The sequence below is a fragment of the Dicentrarchus labrax genome, unplaced genomic scaffold, assembly GCF_905237075.1.
Source record: "Dicentrarchus labrax unplaced genomic scaffold, dlabrax2021, whole genome shotgun sequence".
Lineage (NCBI taxonomy): Eukaryota > Metazoa > Chordata > Actinopteri > Moronidae > Dicentrarchus > Dicentrarchus labrax.
In genome coordinates this window covers 21,069,034-21,083,197 of record NW_026136708.1, presented here as the reverse complement: position 1 = coordinate 21,083,197, position 14,164 = coordinate 21,069,034, and the positions used below count along the sequence as shown (strand labels likewise).

Sequence of the window (14,164 nt, the reverse complement as noted above, 5' to 3'; positions counted from 1 at the left end):
GAATTGAGCTACGCTGGAAATCCTGATGACACATCTTAAAAGAACCAATTAACGTTCACATGAATTAAACTCAACTCAAAAATAAATTGTTGAAGCAGCCTGTTTTGAGTGAACTTAAATGTGTACAGTATTTTAAGTACGTACAATTTAATTCCAGTTTGTTCCACTGACTCATTTTCTGAGGAAATGCTTTTACAGTGTAATAAAAACACGAGGCCTTGTTGATTTTAAGGGGTTAAAAAATGTCCACAGTAGAGTTTGTGAAGAGAACTACATTAAATTGTTATTTCAATTGCTAAGATTATTATTAAATATCTAAACTTGCACAAACTATATTTACAGAGCCTTCACTCTCTGATAAACATCCTGCATTAGAAATGTTCAAACAACCAAAAAGCTGATAGACCAATGAGAAGAAAACACTCAATCTGTCAAAAGAGAGGCTTATTAAGTCTCTATGATCGTTAAAAATGATTAAAAAAAATACATAAAACAGAAAGAGGATTGTATAAAAATTCATCTCAAAATAGTTCTCTTTGCACAAACCTCCTGAAATACAGACAGTCACTCAGAGGTCGTCAGTTTACTCAATGATAGAAAAGGGTCCTTCAAATCCTGAATGTTACACACTGGACCTTTAACACACGTAGTCTGAGATGTATTGAATCCCATTTATTCTGTGCAGTTCTGCCAGCAGAGAGAAAAAGTTAATTCAATCAATCTGACAAATGTTTCCTGGTTTGTGATCTTCACATTGACTGCTTTAGCCTTTGATACATTAACTTCTTTTTGCTGTTAAGACAGAGAGAGTCTCCACTAAAATAAATGCCAAGGCCTCGTCACACTAAATGCCAATCTATGTTTGGCTTTCACACGCCAAGAAGGGCCATTAACCTCTATTCATCTGCTGATTGGCTGCTGTGGTCAGGTCCAGCCTGATCGATAGAGCTTCCTTTTACCCTCCAACCAGCCTTGGCAGAAACCTTCAATGTATTGACGAGTTCAGCTGCTGAGAAATCTACAGGCACTTAAAGGCCCCGAAGAAACTCTTAAAGATCCGTTAAAAACTCATCTGTTATTGGTGTAGGAGAGGAAATAAGACACGAGTACTGTTTGTCCAGATTTATGAGTTTCATGTGTGGTATCAGAGTAGTTTCATGATTACAAGTGAGTACACGAGCACCATATTGGACGCAAAACCCGATACTGGTTCCTTGAGTTTTAACTTAAAAAAATAGTTGAAACGGAATTTTTAAGTAGCAAACTCAGACAGAAATTAACTTATCTGGTTTCACGGTGCTTTGGCATCCCTACCTATTACCTGTTCATTGGCCAGAGTCCAAAGAAGGTCTGTCCATTTGCAATTTATTTCTTTCAGGTTCTTCTAGCTGTTGGATATCCAAGGAGGAACATGCTGATTTAATCATTTCAGAGACGCCTGCACACAAAAGTAAAGCGTTTCTGTGAAGTCATTTTGGATTAAATGTCTTTTAAAAAAGAATTTAAGTTCTAATTTTCATTTTGAAAATATTTTCTGCACTTTCGCTTCCAAATAAATAGGAAAAAAAGAACTTTTTCACAGCAGTAGGGTAAACACAGGCGTTACTAATGATACTTATTTATCCTTCCTAAGTCCCGCCCCTTTTTGCTCCAATAGCAGTTGAGTAGGACTCGGTCAACTTCCTCCTTTCCTTTTCCTTCAGATCATGTGATGCAACTGAAAGCTAACCTACAAAACGAACCTTGGTGAGATTTTTGTCTTAACTGCCTTAAATATTTTAATTGATATAAATATATCTCAATTATATATATTATCATTAATTAATTAACACACCTTGTTTTAATGCGTACAAATAAGATTTTAGTGTTTAAATGTAGCCCCAAATCACAAATCTGAACATATGGCTCCATTTATCTGTAGCAGTGTTGGGCTAGTTACTCAAAAAATTAAATGTATTACTCATTACTCTTTTCAAAAGTAATATTATTACTTTATATATTACTCCCTGCCATAAGTAATTAGTTAAACTACTAGTTATATTACTTTTCTTCCCAAAATGTGATCAGATTGTTGGATCAGTGGGGGGTACCAAGAAAAGTAATATTGTAACTAATTATTTGTTTGTATTAGTAATTAGTTACACTGCTAGTTACTGGGGAAAGTAACATTATTACTAGTAATGAGTTACTGCCCAACGGTGATCCATTCTTTTTTCTTTGATTCAGTGGAGGACAATGGGAGAAATCAATAGAAATATGGTCTATGTAGGGGATAATTTTATATTTTATATTCTACAGACATTCCTAATCTTAAATACACTAAAAGACCTTCAGAGTTTATTTCTGTCTCCTGCTGATGTTTATTTCCACAGACAACCAGATTCAGCTTTTTGTTTCTTTAATTAGGTTGTTATATCGGTCACACATCAAAGTTTCTGATGTCCTGAATTTCTCTCTCTCTCTCTCTCTCTCTCTCTGTCTCTCTCTCCCTGTCTCGCCTTCTTTCTGTCTCTGTCTCTCTCTGTCTGTCTTCTCTCTCTCTCTCTCTCTCTCTCTCTCTCTCTCTCTGTCTCACCCTCTTTCTGTCTCTGTCTCTCTCTCTGTCTCTCTCTGTCTGTCTCTCTCTCTCTCTCTCTCTCTCTCTCTCTCTGTCTCTCTCTCTCTCTCTGTCTCTCTCTCTGTCTCTCTCTGTCTGTCTCTCTCTCTCTGTCTCTCTCTGTCTGTCTCTCTCTGTCTGTCTCTCTCTCTGTCTTTCTCTCTCTCTCTCTCTCTCTCTAAACCTGGCTGGCTCTGTTATTATTCCTCATGGTGCTCTTCATCATGACTTGCATTAAAGATGCACTGAGACAGCGGTAAAACCTTTTCCACGGTTCAGTTTAGCTCGGCAGACGAGAGGGAGTGGAGGAGGGGGGAGAAAAAAAGAGGAAGAGGCGAGGAGAGTGAGGACAGATAAGGAAAAAATAAGAGCGTGGAAGGAAGAAGGAGGAGAGGATGAGGAGGAGAAGAATAAGAGAGATGAAGGTGAAGAGAGGAGGATGAGACAGGGAGGGAGGGAGATAAGCGGCAACAAGGAGAGAGGACATTGACTTTTGATGTTCTTTAATAGAACATCTCTCAACAAGGCTGGGAAGAAATAACAAAAAAGAAAATCTAAAAAGCCCACTGACACACCACACACACACACACACACACACACACACACACACACACACACACACACACACACTCCACTTCCTCTACTACACATCAACAGCGCCGGCCACCCACATGACCACAGCTGACATTTTAATTAATACTGTCAGACCCTTTTCTCCCGTCATACATATTGAATTCTGCAGCTGCCAAACATCCACAGATGTGACAGCAGCTGTGTATTTCTCTGCATTCTGGGACGCATCAAATTAGACTGGAAAGAGCACATTATAACTAATTCATTCAATGTCTTTACTCGCTTATTATAAAACAATTAGTGATGGAAACACATTTGCTTAAAGGTCCAGTGTGTAACATTTGGGAGGATCTATTAGTAGAAATGGAATGAAATATTCATAGTCTTGTGTTCATTAGTGTATAATCACCTGAATATAGGAGTCGCTGTGTTTTTCCTCCCTTAGAATGAGACGTTTATATCTACAGAGGGTCTACGGAGTCCACCCTGTTGCACCGTGTTTCTACAGTAGAGCCGACAACCCAAACACTGGCTCTAGATTGGACCTTTTTCACACTGGGAAGTAGGGGCATGTCTTGAATAACACATTTATACCACAGGCAAAAAAAGCTTGTTTCCCTCCAAACTGCATGGGATTAGCACAAAGCAGGTCTGTCTGCAAAGGGGAGACTTGAGGGTAAAAATACAACCATTTTCATTCAGATATCTAGAGGTCAGAGGTCAATGGACTCCTTTAAAAAGCCAGCATTACTAGCCTTTTAAAGCCAGTGCGGAGTGGAAGAGGGAAGGATAATGCAGTCTAGAAACACCCCTGATGACAGGGCAAGATCTGGAAATCCACTTTATTCGCTTCAGTCGTTCATAAAAACATATTCAAATGCATTCAGTACTTTTGTGTCAGTTACAGGAAACATAGCAATATTTAATATGTGTTTCAGCATGGCCGCGAGGACCTGTGAGCAAAGTCAAAAGCATGGAAGGAGAGAAGGAAGGAAAGGAAGGAAGAGAGGAAGCTGATGAGCAGAGAGGAAAAAGATGTTTGTGGATTTTACTGTGCAGTCAACGGGACGCCTCTCATCATGTTTGACCATCATCTGCACTCTTTCTTCTTCCCTCCTCTCATTGGACCATGAAAGCTATCATGAAAGACGTGACAGCGATCTGAATTAAGGGTTTAATCTGCCGTTCTGTAAATTGAGCCAGCCTCAGGTATCAAACATTCTTCACAGAGACACTTAAGATACTTGAGATGGCGAGGCTCTAATTGGTGAAGCCGGCTGTTATCTGTTATATACAGTAAAACAGCCCAAGTTCAATCCGGCTCCGCTCAGTGGGAGGTGAGATCTCTATCTATCCCCCTCATTCACAGCTTAATTCAATTGGAGGGCAATTATCGACCGCCCGAGGCTTCAAGATCCTCGCCGGTTTCTGTTCCCATCAGGGAGCCTGGCTGTGTAGGATCCCCCCTCGCCTGCACCGGGTGATGTCTGTATCGATGGGCTGTGTGTAAAACAGACGGCAGCGAACACACAACAAGGCTTTCTCACTCACAACCTCCAGATTCAGAAGATTGTGAAGCTGCGTTGTTTACAGACGGATGACTTTCGGCTTGTTCGGCAGCAGGAACAAACTTTCGTCCTTCACTCATTCCTTCAGTCTGATTGTTGTCTACTATTTGCCGTCAAGGACCCTCAAATTGATGCACATCAGGCCGCGGATACATTCTCTCATTGGGATAACCTCTAGTCAATGACATAATACTCAAATTAGTACACAGTATTCCTCAATTTTCTGGGGACCCTCTGGAAACTCCTTGGGGGTCCTCAACCAAATGATCATTTATCATAAGTAGTTTCAGTCTTTGTTGTAGCTGCTTTTCGTTGTGGTAGTTTCCATCAAATTCCTTCTGAATACACTTCACCTACGTGTGTGCAGGTTGACTGACACACAAACTGGGACGTCCAGTCACCCTGTTACCAGGTTGGGGTTAAGTTGGGAATGGTGTGATTATCAGTACCATACTTTAGTAATTCCCAGTGTTTCTGGTGTTTTTCCCCTCCCTGGTGTTCCTGTCTGTCTCTCCTGCTCACCTGTCTGACTGCTCACACCTGCCAGCCCTGCAATATCTCAACCCCGGTTCTTCATCCACTTTCCGCCAGATTGTTGTTTCAGCCTGTTTGGTAGCAACTCTCTCGGCCGGCTAGTGAAATTTATGATGTCTTTTTTCTTCTTCTTGGTTACTTTAACCTTGTTTTTCCTCAGGATCATCACCTGCACTCCAGCCTGCCTCATCTGCCACACTCTCCGCTTCAACGATTCAACTTCTGCTCAGCCACCCTGCCTCAACCCTCCAATCCACTCTGCCCGGATCTCAGCCGTTCTCCCCTCACCGCCGCCAGCCAGAGCTTCTCCTCGCCATCACCTCGCCGTCTCATCCTCTAACTAGTTTGCAATAAAGCCCTGTTTTGGTAATCATGCTCACAGAGTTTGTGTTCTGCTTTTGGGTTCCTCTGTTTAACACAACAAATGAATTAATGAATAAGCTTTTCAATTACTATATTTTAGACATTGTGGTCTTCACTCTTACAAGATTCACTCAGACTTGGTGTTTGTCACCTGTTTCTATCATTTGGCTTTTGTGCTTCTAAAACTTCTTTGAAAACTGCAGCATAAATTGGAATTTTTTGCAGTTTATTGATGGATGTCCATGTGTATTTTACTCCCATGAATTTTAATGGGATTTGGGGTGTTACATGCATGACATGAAATTATATATTTACTGAATTGTATTTGTGATTTGTTGGTGGATTTAAAGTCATTTTGTGTGGATAGTTTTAGACAAACTTAGTCCCAACACAGCAGTCAGATATGCCTCTCCACCACAGGGACACAAATTAATCAGAGAAACATTTGCTTGTTAGTTCACAAACTGAATTACAATTTAATGACTGATACCAAATCAATTAGTTTTTCATTTCCCCCACACATGATCTGCTCCAGAAATCACTTTTATAAAAAATGTGAAAGTTTGCTACCTTTAAAAGGCAAAGGTGTTAAAGTTAAAATCCAAGTTGTCTTGTTTGATTTTGTCAAGTCCAATTTGTGACTCGAGTCTGAGTCCTTAGACTGTACGTCCCCGTCAGATGAACAGCAGAGGAAATGATCCCCTTCTTACAAGGACAAAAATGTTTTTACCGAAAATGTAACAATGCCAGAAAACACAGCGCTCGACTGCTCAGAATATATGATCACACTAATGAAATATAATTTGCGATAATTAATCAGAGCAGCACGTCACAATGTCGAGGAAGAAAGACAATGATTGACGAATGAATTCATATTTTCTTTTTCTCACATAATAATGTGACTTTCTTTACCTGATGAGTTTTTACAAGGAAACATTAGAGCTGAATCACCCACTACATTATACCATATTATTATTCTTGACTCTTGCAGGACGTGTTTTTTCTCTATTCTCATCTCCCCGTTATGCACCAAAATTCTTTGTATGAGATTCTTTGGTTCGATTCAAAACACTTTATTTTTCTTAAAGGGCCAATTTAAGGCAAGGGAGTGTACAAACCGGAGTACATGAGGATAATTCATTTTGATACATAAAAATACAAGAATGACAATGTTAGAAGGCATACACAGGCATACTACTGACCTTAAGGATAAGGTCAGAAGTGCAGGTGAGTCTATATACAATGTAAACTGACCAAGTGGCCTCTGGAATAAATCATAATAACCATATAAATATTGACAATATGCTATTTTTGCCATGCGTTTCTATTTTTCTGCATCTTTATAATCATGGATCAGGTGTAAATTATTGATGTATGTATGTCATTATCTGATACTACAAATGTTTCACACTGACTGGAAACATCTTTTATCCAATACGGATACCAGAACAAGTGAGTTTAAAGTTAGATATTGTTCAGCTGGATTCATATTTAACTGTTTATTGGGAACTTTCTAAAAGAATACAGAGCCACAGCTCTCCCACTAGTTTCCTGAGGGAAACCCAGGATTGTCTGAAGTCTCCAACCCTCAGAAAACTGCTATCTTCCCCAGTGATGCTCTGCCAGGCCTGTAAGTCTTGCTTGTTTCAGGCACTCTGAACTGTTTTACCCTAAAAAACCTTTTGTTGCCTTGTCCGTAAATACGTTTGGGACTCACACTGTTAATCTGATATGGATGTGAACCCTCTCAAACACAGTTAAAGCTGAAAGTCAGCAGTTTAACCTCAAATTCGTTGTTTAATTTAAGATATAATGTGCTGGAACGGAGCCAGACTAGACCCTATGCAGGCGCTCACTGTAAAATCTCAGTAGCAGGATCTTGGATCTACGGCGGTTTTCCTTTGGGTCTCGCCAATATCTAAACCTAAAATATGCAACAGATGACTCTCGGGTGAACATGTATAGGAAAAAGCGAGAGGAGTTGAGAATGTTGTTCTCATTTCACTCCACATGCAATGGATCCTCTCCTTTCAGCCGCCAGCTCTCGCTAAAATGTTCAAAAGGTGAACTCTTCTTCTCAACTCGGATCACTTTCCTCTCGACCAACTGCTGAGCTGACAAAACTTTCCTTCCCTCAACAGTCGTCGCCTTCCTGCTCTCCCACTCCTCTCTCTCTCTCTCACACACACACACACACACACATACGCTATATACACACACTCCAGCACCAACACACACTCGCGATTTCGTAGCATTTTGTCTCAGGAGCACAGCAACAGTGAAGCTCAACTCCCCTGACAATTGGGAAATATGCACATGAAAGCGTCCAACCTGTTTCATCCAAACAGAGGAGCTTCGTGCACAGTGGCGAGTAACACTCTCAGGCAGGAGAGTTTTCAGCCAACGAACCGCATTTGTAACGATCGACAGCAGTAACGTCCCTGCACACAAACCCAACGAGCACTTGTGGGGTAATGATGCACAAACACGCTGCATTTGAAATAACCAACAGCAAATCAGAGCCGATAATGAGATAACTGCCACGGTGCTAATGTCTGCTAAAACACAGGCTGTCTGTGCAGGATGACAAACCAGAACAGACCAACTCTGCAGTGACAGAAAGACCAGCAAAGACTGTGAACGTGGGCTGTATGAAGCCACTAATAAATCCTCTTAATTGATAGATCTTCAAAGCGCTGATGCTCTTTTCAAATGGACATAAAAGCACACCCAGAAGCAGCGTAAACAAGATGAGAGATCAAAAAGCATGTCTTACTTTGAGTATTCTTCATTATCTCTGCCACAGCGAGAGTCCTTGTGTTTCTCCCAGTCTTTGCCGTGTTTGCATGTGGTCAGCAGAATAATATCTTCCCCGTTGTGGATGTGATACAGAGCGTTCCTGGTCTCTGAACCGATGCCTGTTAGGTATCGCTTCCCTTTGAAAACCAGCAGGTACTTCCTGGAGGGCGGTGCGTCGTTGAGCGTCAGGTAACCTATGCCCCCTCCTTTCGGCGGGTGATCCTTGGAGAATAGAGGGATGGAGATATCAAAGTGGGGTCTGAAGTTGACCACGTCTGCGCTGGCCTTGGCGAGCATGGCCTGGCCCACCTCGAAGCCCAGATCCTCTGTGTAGTCCGGCCAGGTGCCAGAGTAGAGATTGAATATGAGGTGGTTCCTTCCATCGTTCCACGTCGGCAGACTCTGGATGCGGAGCCGGACGTTCTGGACGAACTGGGCCGAGAGCTGGTCCCTGTCCAACGTGTCCACGGCGAGAATGAACAGACAGGCCCGCGAAGGGTCTGTGGTGTGGAAGCGGGACTCCTCGATGGACGACAGGATCTTCTGGTAGGTCTCGGAGATCTCGTCCCCTCTCTGTGGAGGGTAGATGTAAACCCTGAAGCCCGACTGGCAGCGAGCAAAGTCGAAGCAGGTTTCCATGCGGCAGCGCTTGTTCTTGTAGATGTTGTCGCGGATCGCACGACGTTCCCGAGGTGAGGTGTGCTGGTGCTGGAGCTGAGGGCTGTCCTCCTGGACACACAGACACAGACAGTTAGGACAAAATACATCCATCACATCCATTACACTGGCTCCAAAGGGACAACTTTTCTATCATCATCCCTGGGATTATTAAAGTATTTCTGATTCTGATTCTGATCATAGAGTTTAAAACCAGAGATTTGGATGAATGTTGAGCAGATTATTTCCTGTGAATATTGATCAGAGATGAGTTTTTCTGATAATTTTAAGAACTTTTTATACAGTTCTCTGCATGTAAGATGCCTTTTCTAAATTTTTAATAATCATATATACATAGATGTCTTTTTGTCTTCTCCTTGACGTTTCTATTAGCTCTTTTGTACTTTTCTAACGTAGGACGCGGCTGTTTATCAGAGATTGAAGGCTCTGTGAATATAGCGTGGTGTTAATAATAATCAAAAAAAACATTCAAATAACTATTTAATTAAATTTTTTTCACAGATTTTAACATAATGCTGATATATAGGCATACTGTGTATATTTTTAAAGCTTTCTTACACCCCTTAAAATCAAAAACTCCTTGCAACCCCCTGTGAAGCTTTGGCGACACGTAGTGGGGGTCCCAACTTCCAGGTTGGGAACCACTGATCTGTTATACCACTGTTTAATCCTAAGGCTTTCTCCACACTGTCACTGAGTGAGTCATATGCATTCTTTAGATCAGTGTGAGAGAACTAATAACACCTGACAGGATTTCTGGTGACTTTTTTTTCCTAGCATTTCTATATCTGTTTGATTACTCATGAGCCCCCTGGATTGCAGTCGCTCCCCAAAAGCAATTAAACAAGCTGCAGAACTCATCATTTATCTTTAACCCAAATTTAAAACCATGGATTTTAAGAACATATTTACTGGAGTTACTGTACAGTTGGAGAGCCCAGGGATCTCAAACTGCTGCCCCCAAACAACAAAGATCATTTAAAATGAAAAAATGTTCTTCTGTTTACATTTTTTTTTGTTAAGTATGACGTTAGTAATGGAAATACTTGCACCTTTCTATATCTTCATCATCATGGATTATGCATTAACTATAGACTTGGGCTACAATTGATGTATGATCTGTGCATGGGGGTGAGGTGATAGGGGACTATTCTTGCCATCACCACTGAAGCAAGGCTGCAAAATATTATCAACTTCAGGTCAGAAAATTTCAGAAAATATACATCAAATTAGCATTATAGTCAGTCTGCATGCCGAATCGTCATTATTCATTTCTTTATTTTGTAGTCAGCACACTGAGCGTCACGGTGAGTCCACCGCCCCGACAACAGTAGAACAAGTGAGTGTTGTTTTAAAAGACTTACATTATATAAGAAAGGAACCTGCTGCATAATGAGAACTTATAATACTTTTCTTTGTACAGCTGTGATTAAGTATTTTTATATTGTTGTATCTTAATATTTCTCCACAACTGCTTCTGAAGGAGTTTCTATACTGAAGCAGGATCCCTCCACGTCTGTTTTTTTAGTTTGGTTCAGTCTACCTCTTGCTCTCCCCCCTCCAGGTACGGCTCCAGCAGCTGGGTCGACTCCGGCCAGTGCCTGGGGGGTCTGGACGGGCTTCTCTGGGGCAGGGGCTGGGGCTGGGGCTGGTACACCTCCTGGCTCTGGTGGTAGTACTGGTATTCCTGCTGGTGGTATTGGGGGTACTGGGGAAACTGGTGATACTGGTACGGCTGCTGCTGGAACTCCCCGATTTGCAGACCCCACAGGTAGACGAGGAAGAGAAGACCGGCCCCCACAGACACGAGCAGGTACCGCTTCTTGGCCTGCATGTGTGCTGTGGGGGGAGGGAGAGGAGGACGTGGTGATGGGTTTGGGGGGGAAAGGTAGAACCAGGGGAGGGAGAGAGGAGAGGAGGAAAGGGGGGGGAGGGGGGGGTGAGAGGCTGATAGTAGTGCAGGGAAGAGAGGAAGAAGATTTGAAAAAGGAGAAAGAGTAAGGGGAGGATAGAGGGAGGATGAGGAACTAGGAAATGACAGAGAGGAGGTGCAGGGAGGTAGACACAGGTCAACTCGACCCAGGGGGAAGCCTCTCTATCCACAGCTCGGCATTTTGGGATTTGGAGTCACTGAAAGATAAAAGAAATAGAAACTTACACATTTAATTAAATAAAGTCTTGAATAAGTCTTACAGAAAACTAACTTACAGACAACAGCTGATAAAGGTTATGTCTCCTCTATCTGTTCCTCCATTTTGACTCTAATTAACATTCAGAAAAGTCAGATAAATGCATTTTCCTCAGGCTGAACTTCTAGAAGGAGTCAACAGAACAATAAAACCACATCTTATGCATCAAAATGGGAGGAATTGTTTTAATGAAAAGTGAAGATATGTTACAAAATTGTCTTATTTTGAAAGGAATAATTAGTGGTGTGTTCCCTTTATGCTGTTATATCTTCAGCCCAAATCAATGAGACAGTTTAATGATTTAGCTGCAGTGAGCACAATAATAAAACCTTCTGACGATTACTGACAGTTAAACATGTGTTTGTCTTTAAATAAATATCTTTACCTCGTTCAATATGACTCATTTTACTAATAACAACTGTATTTAAAGCAAATCCACAGCACACAATTGTAACTTTTTCCAACAGCTGACAGTGTTTCCGAGGGTTAATTCACAGTATGTGACTATATTCCAGCATTTAAATATAACCTGAGGTGCAGAATAAAAAAGCAGTGCAGCGTTAAAGAGTCCGGAGCGCAGTACCTGGAGACACGTGGTCCACTTTGCATCCATTAAACCTTCCTTCATACAGATGCTGTTAACACTTTCAGTCTCTTTAATTTCCTCTCTGTGACACAGCTCCCCTCAGTGCAGACCTGACTGTTTACCAGGAACACCTGTGGTCCCAGGAAGGGGTATCCGCTGCTCGCCCCTCCAGCCTGAGCAGGACTCCACAGTCTGGGTACACATTCTCCAGCTATAAGACTCCAGCTCACAAATCCATCCACAAACATATACAATATATATTAAAACCACGTGTGAGGAGCAGTCACTGAGCTCTGCGTCCGCTGGGAAGCCACAAACGCTGCGCTGCCTTCATCCTCCGCCGCGTCCCGGTCACAAAGTTTCCTGGAGGAAAGACCCCGGACTGGACGGCAGGTATCCGCGGAGGGAATGTGCACACACGATCATGTGCCAGAACAGCCGTGATAACATCGCCAGCATCCATCCAGAACGAGCTGATGTGTCAAACAAGACGCGTGCGGGGTCTCCAATCAACAGCCGCCATCCCCACCCCCCCCCTCCTCTAGAAAAAAAAAAACAAATCCCACAAAGAGAAGATCCAAAGTTTGGGAATTTAAATCCACACTCCCACCTGTGCGCTGGCTGCAGAACGAGCCGCAACCATCATCCCAGGTAAGTTAAGGAAATGCCGGCGCACCTGATCCGGAGGGACGCGCTTCAATAAAATCCTATTAGGAGCTGAGCGGAGGGCGAGGGGGGGGCAGGTTTCTCTCAATGGGGGTGAAAGTAACGCATCAAATGGACACCACGAGTGAATACTGGGGGTCTTCGGGGTTATTCCATTCCGGACTACTCGCTTCCAGCAGACCCGCTGTCCTCACGTTTCCATCCTCAAATCCTCAGTTGGATCTGGGCTGCGCCACCGTGCAGCATCCAGCAGCATCAGCAGCAGCAGCATCAGCAGCAGCAGCGCTGATAAGCCAGACAGCAGCAAGCTGGCACAGTCTGGGGTGGGTGGGAGGGGGGGTCGGAGCATGCATGGGGCGTCAGTTGGCTCTGATAGGGGGCTCGACATAATCCAGCATCTCTGTCTGCAGGTTGGTTTGCATCGGTTTAATGGAGAGCGAAGTCCTCAGAAAGAAAGTCCCGACGGAGGATTGAGGACCTCTGAACCGCCTGTGTCAGCCCTGCTTTCAATTTGCGAACCAAACTCCATTCAGAAATATGCGGATTTAAGATTAACGAGCTTCATCTTCAAACATGCGCTTCAGTAAATTGTAAAATGTGATTTAATAAAACACTTCTGGGTATTTCAGGAGGCTCTGTTCTGCAGCTTGTTGCTCCAGTAAGATACAAACTTTCACACCAGTAAACAATCTGAGGTTTTATTCTCATAAAGTTCTGGAAATGGATGCAAATTAACTTTTATCCGCCAGATTAAAGCTTATTTAATTAAGATTAAAGGCAAATCAGATAATAATTAGATAAATAGGTTACACTAATGGGGGCTGTAATCTGTCACATCTGCAAAATAAACTCTGTTCTTCATCCTGTTTGCTCCTTTAAACTCATCATCATTTGGTGGCAGGATTGTGAGTTTAGTGAACTGACTCTTCTGCAGACCTGTGCGCTTTTAATTAAGTTTCAGCTCATTAAATCTTTTAATGATTCGAATATTCGACCCGATTAATCAGACCGCTCATCCTTCCGACTCTGCTGCCCTCCTTCATGTGGCTGCTGTTTGTGGAGACTGAATACAGTTCATCTGCCCGCGGTTTAAATGGCTGTCATTATCTCATAAATTAGAGAGGGAGTTTACAGATGTTGTGCACACACACACAACACACACACACACACACACACACACACACACACACACAGGCGCATCAGGTAGCGAACAGCACCATCTTGTGGTTGCAGCCGTCTCTTCAGTGGAGGATCTGAATCAGGCTCTGACTGATGGCAAATTGTTGTCTTACAGTTTATGTTGACAGTGCAAGCTTTCATTGTGGATTGTGGAGTTTATTTGATTTATTTATTATAAATAATAATCATTAGGTCCAGAATGTATCCTTGTTCGATCTTACACACAGAGTTGTTATATTTCAGGTCGTACGGTGGACGAGCTCGACTGTGAGACACAAACGTAAAGTAAATTTCAGGTTTGTGTATTCAGTGTTTCAGCTCTGGTTTGATCTGAGTGGAACTGAATTTCAATTTTGGGCTATTTAAATAAAATGTGCTTGACTTCCACTCTCAGTCCATTGTGTAGCTACTATTGTGTGATAGACTATCCTGA

The 14,164-nt window shown here is 42.4% G+C and overlaps 1 protein-coding gene across 1 annotated transcript in view; it reads right to left on the bottom strand.

The window, feature by feature from the left end:
* Window positions 1–12,813, bottom strand: part of LOC127368680 (exostosin-1) — a 247,456-nt gene extending 234,643 nt beyond the window's left edge. The window contains exons 1-3 of the mRNA XM_051409759.1: window positions 11,884–12,813; window positions 10,655–11,241; window positions 8,411–9,162 (exon numbers count right to left, since the gene is read on the bottom strand). Of these exons, the coding sequence (XP_051265719.1) occupies window positions 8,411–9,162; window positions 10,655–10,945 (1,043 nt within the window). The 5' untranslated portion in view covers window positions 10,946–11,241; window positions 11,884–12,813. The remainder of the gene's footprint in view (window positions 1–8,410; window positions 9,163–10,654; window positions 11,242–11,883) is intronic.
* Window positions 12,814–14,164: the final 1,351 nt, after the last annotated feature.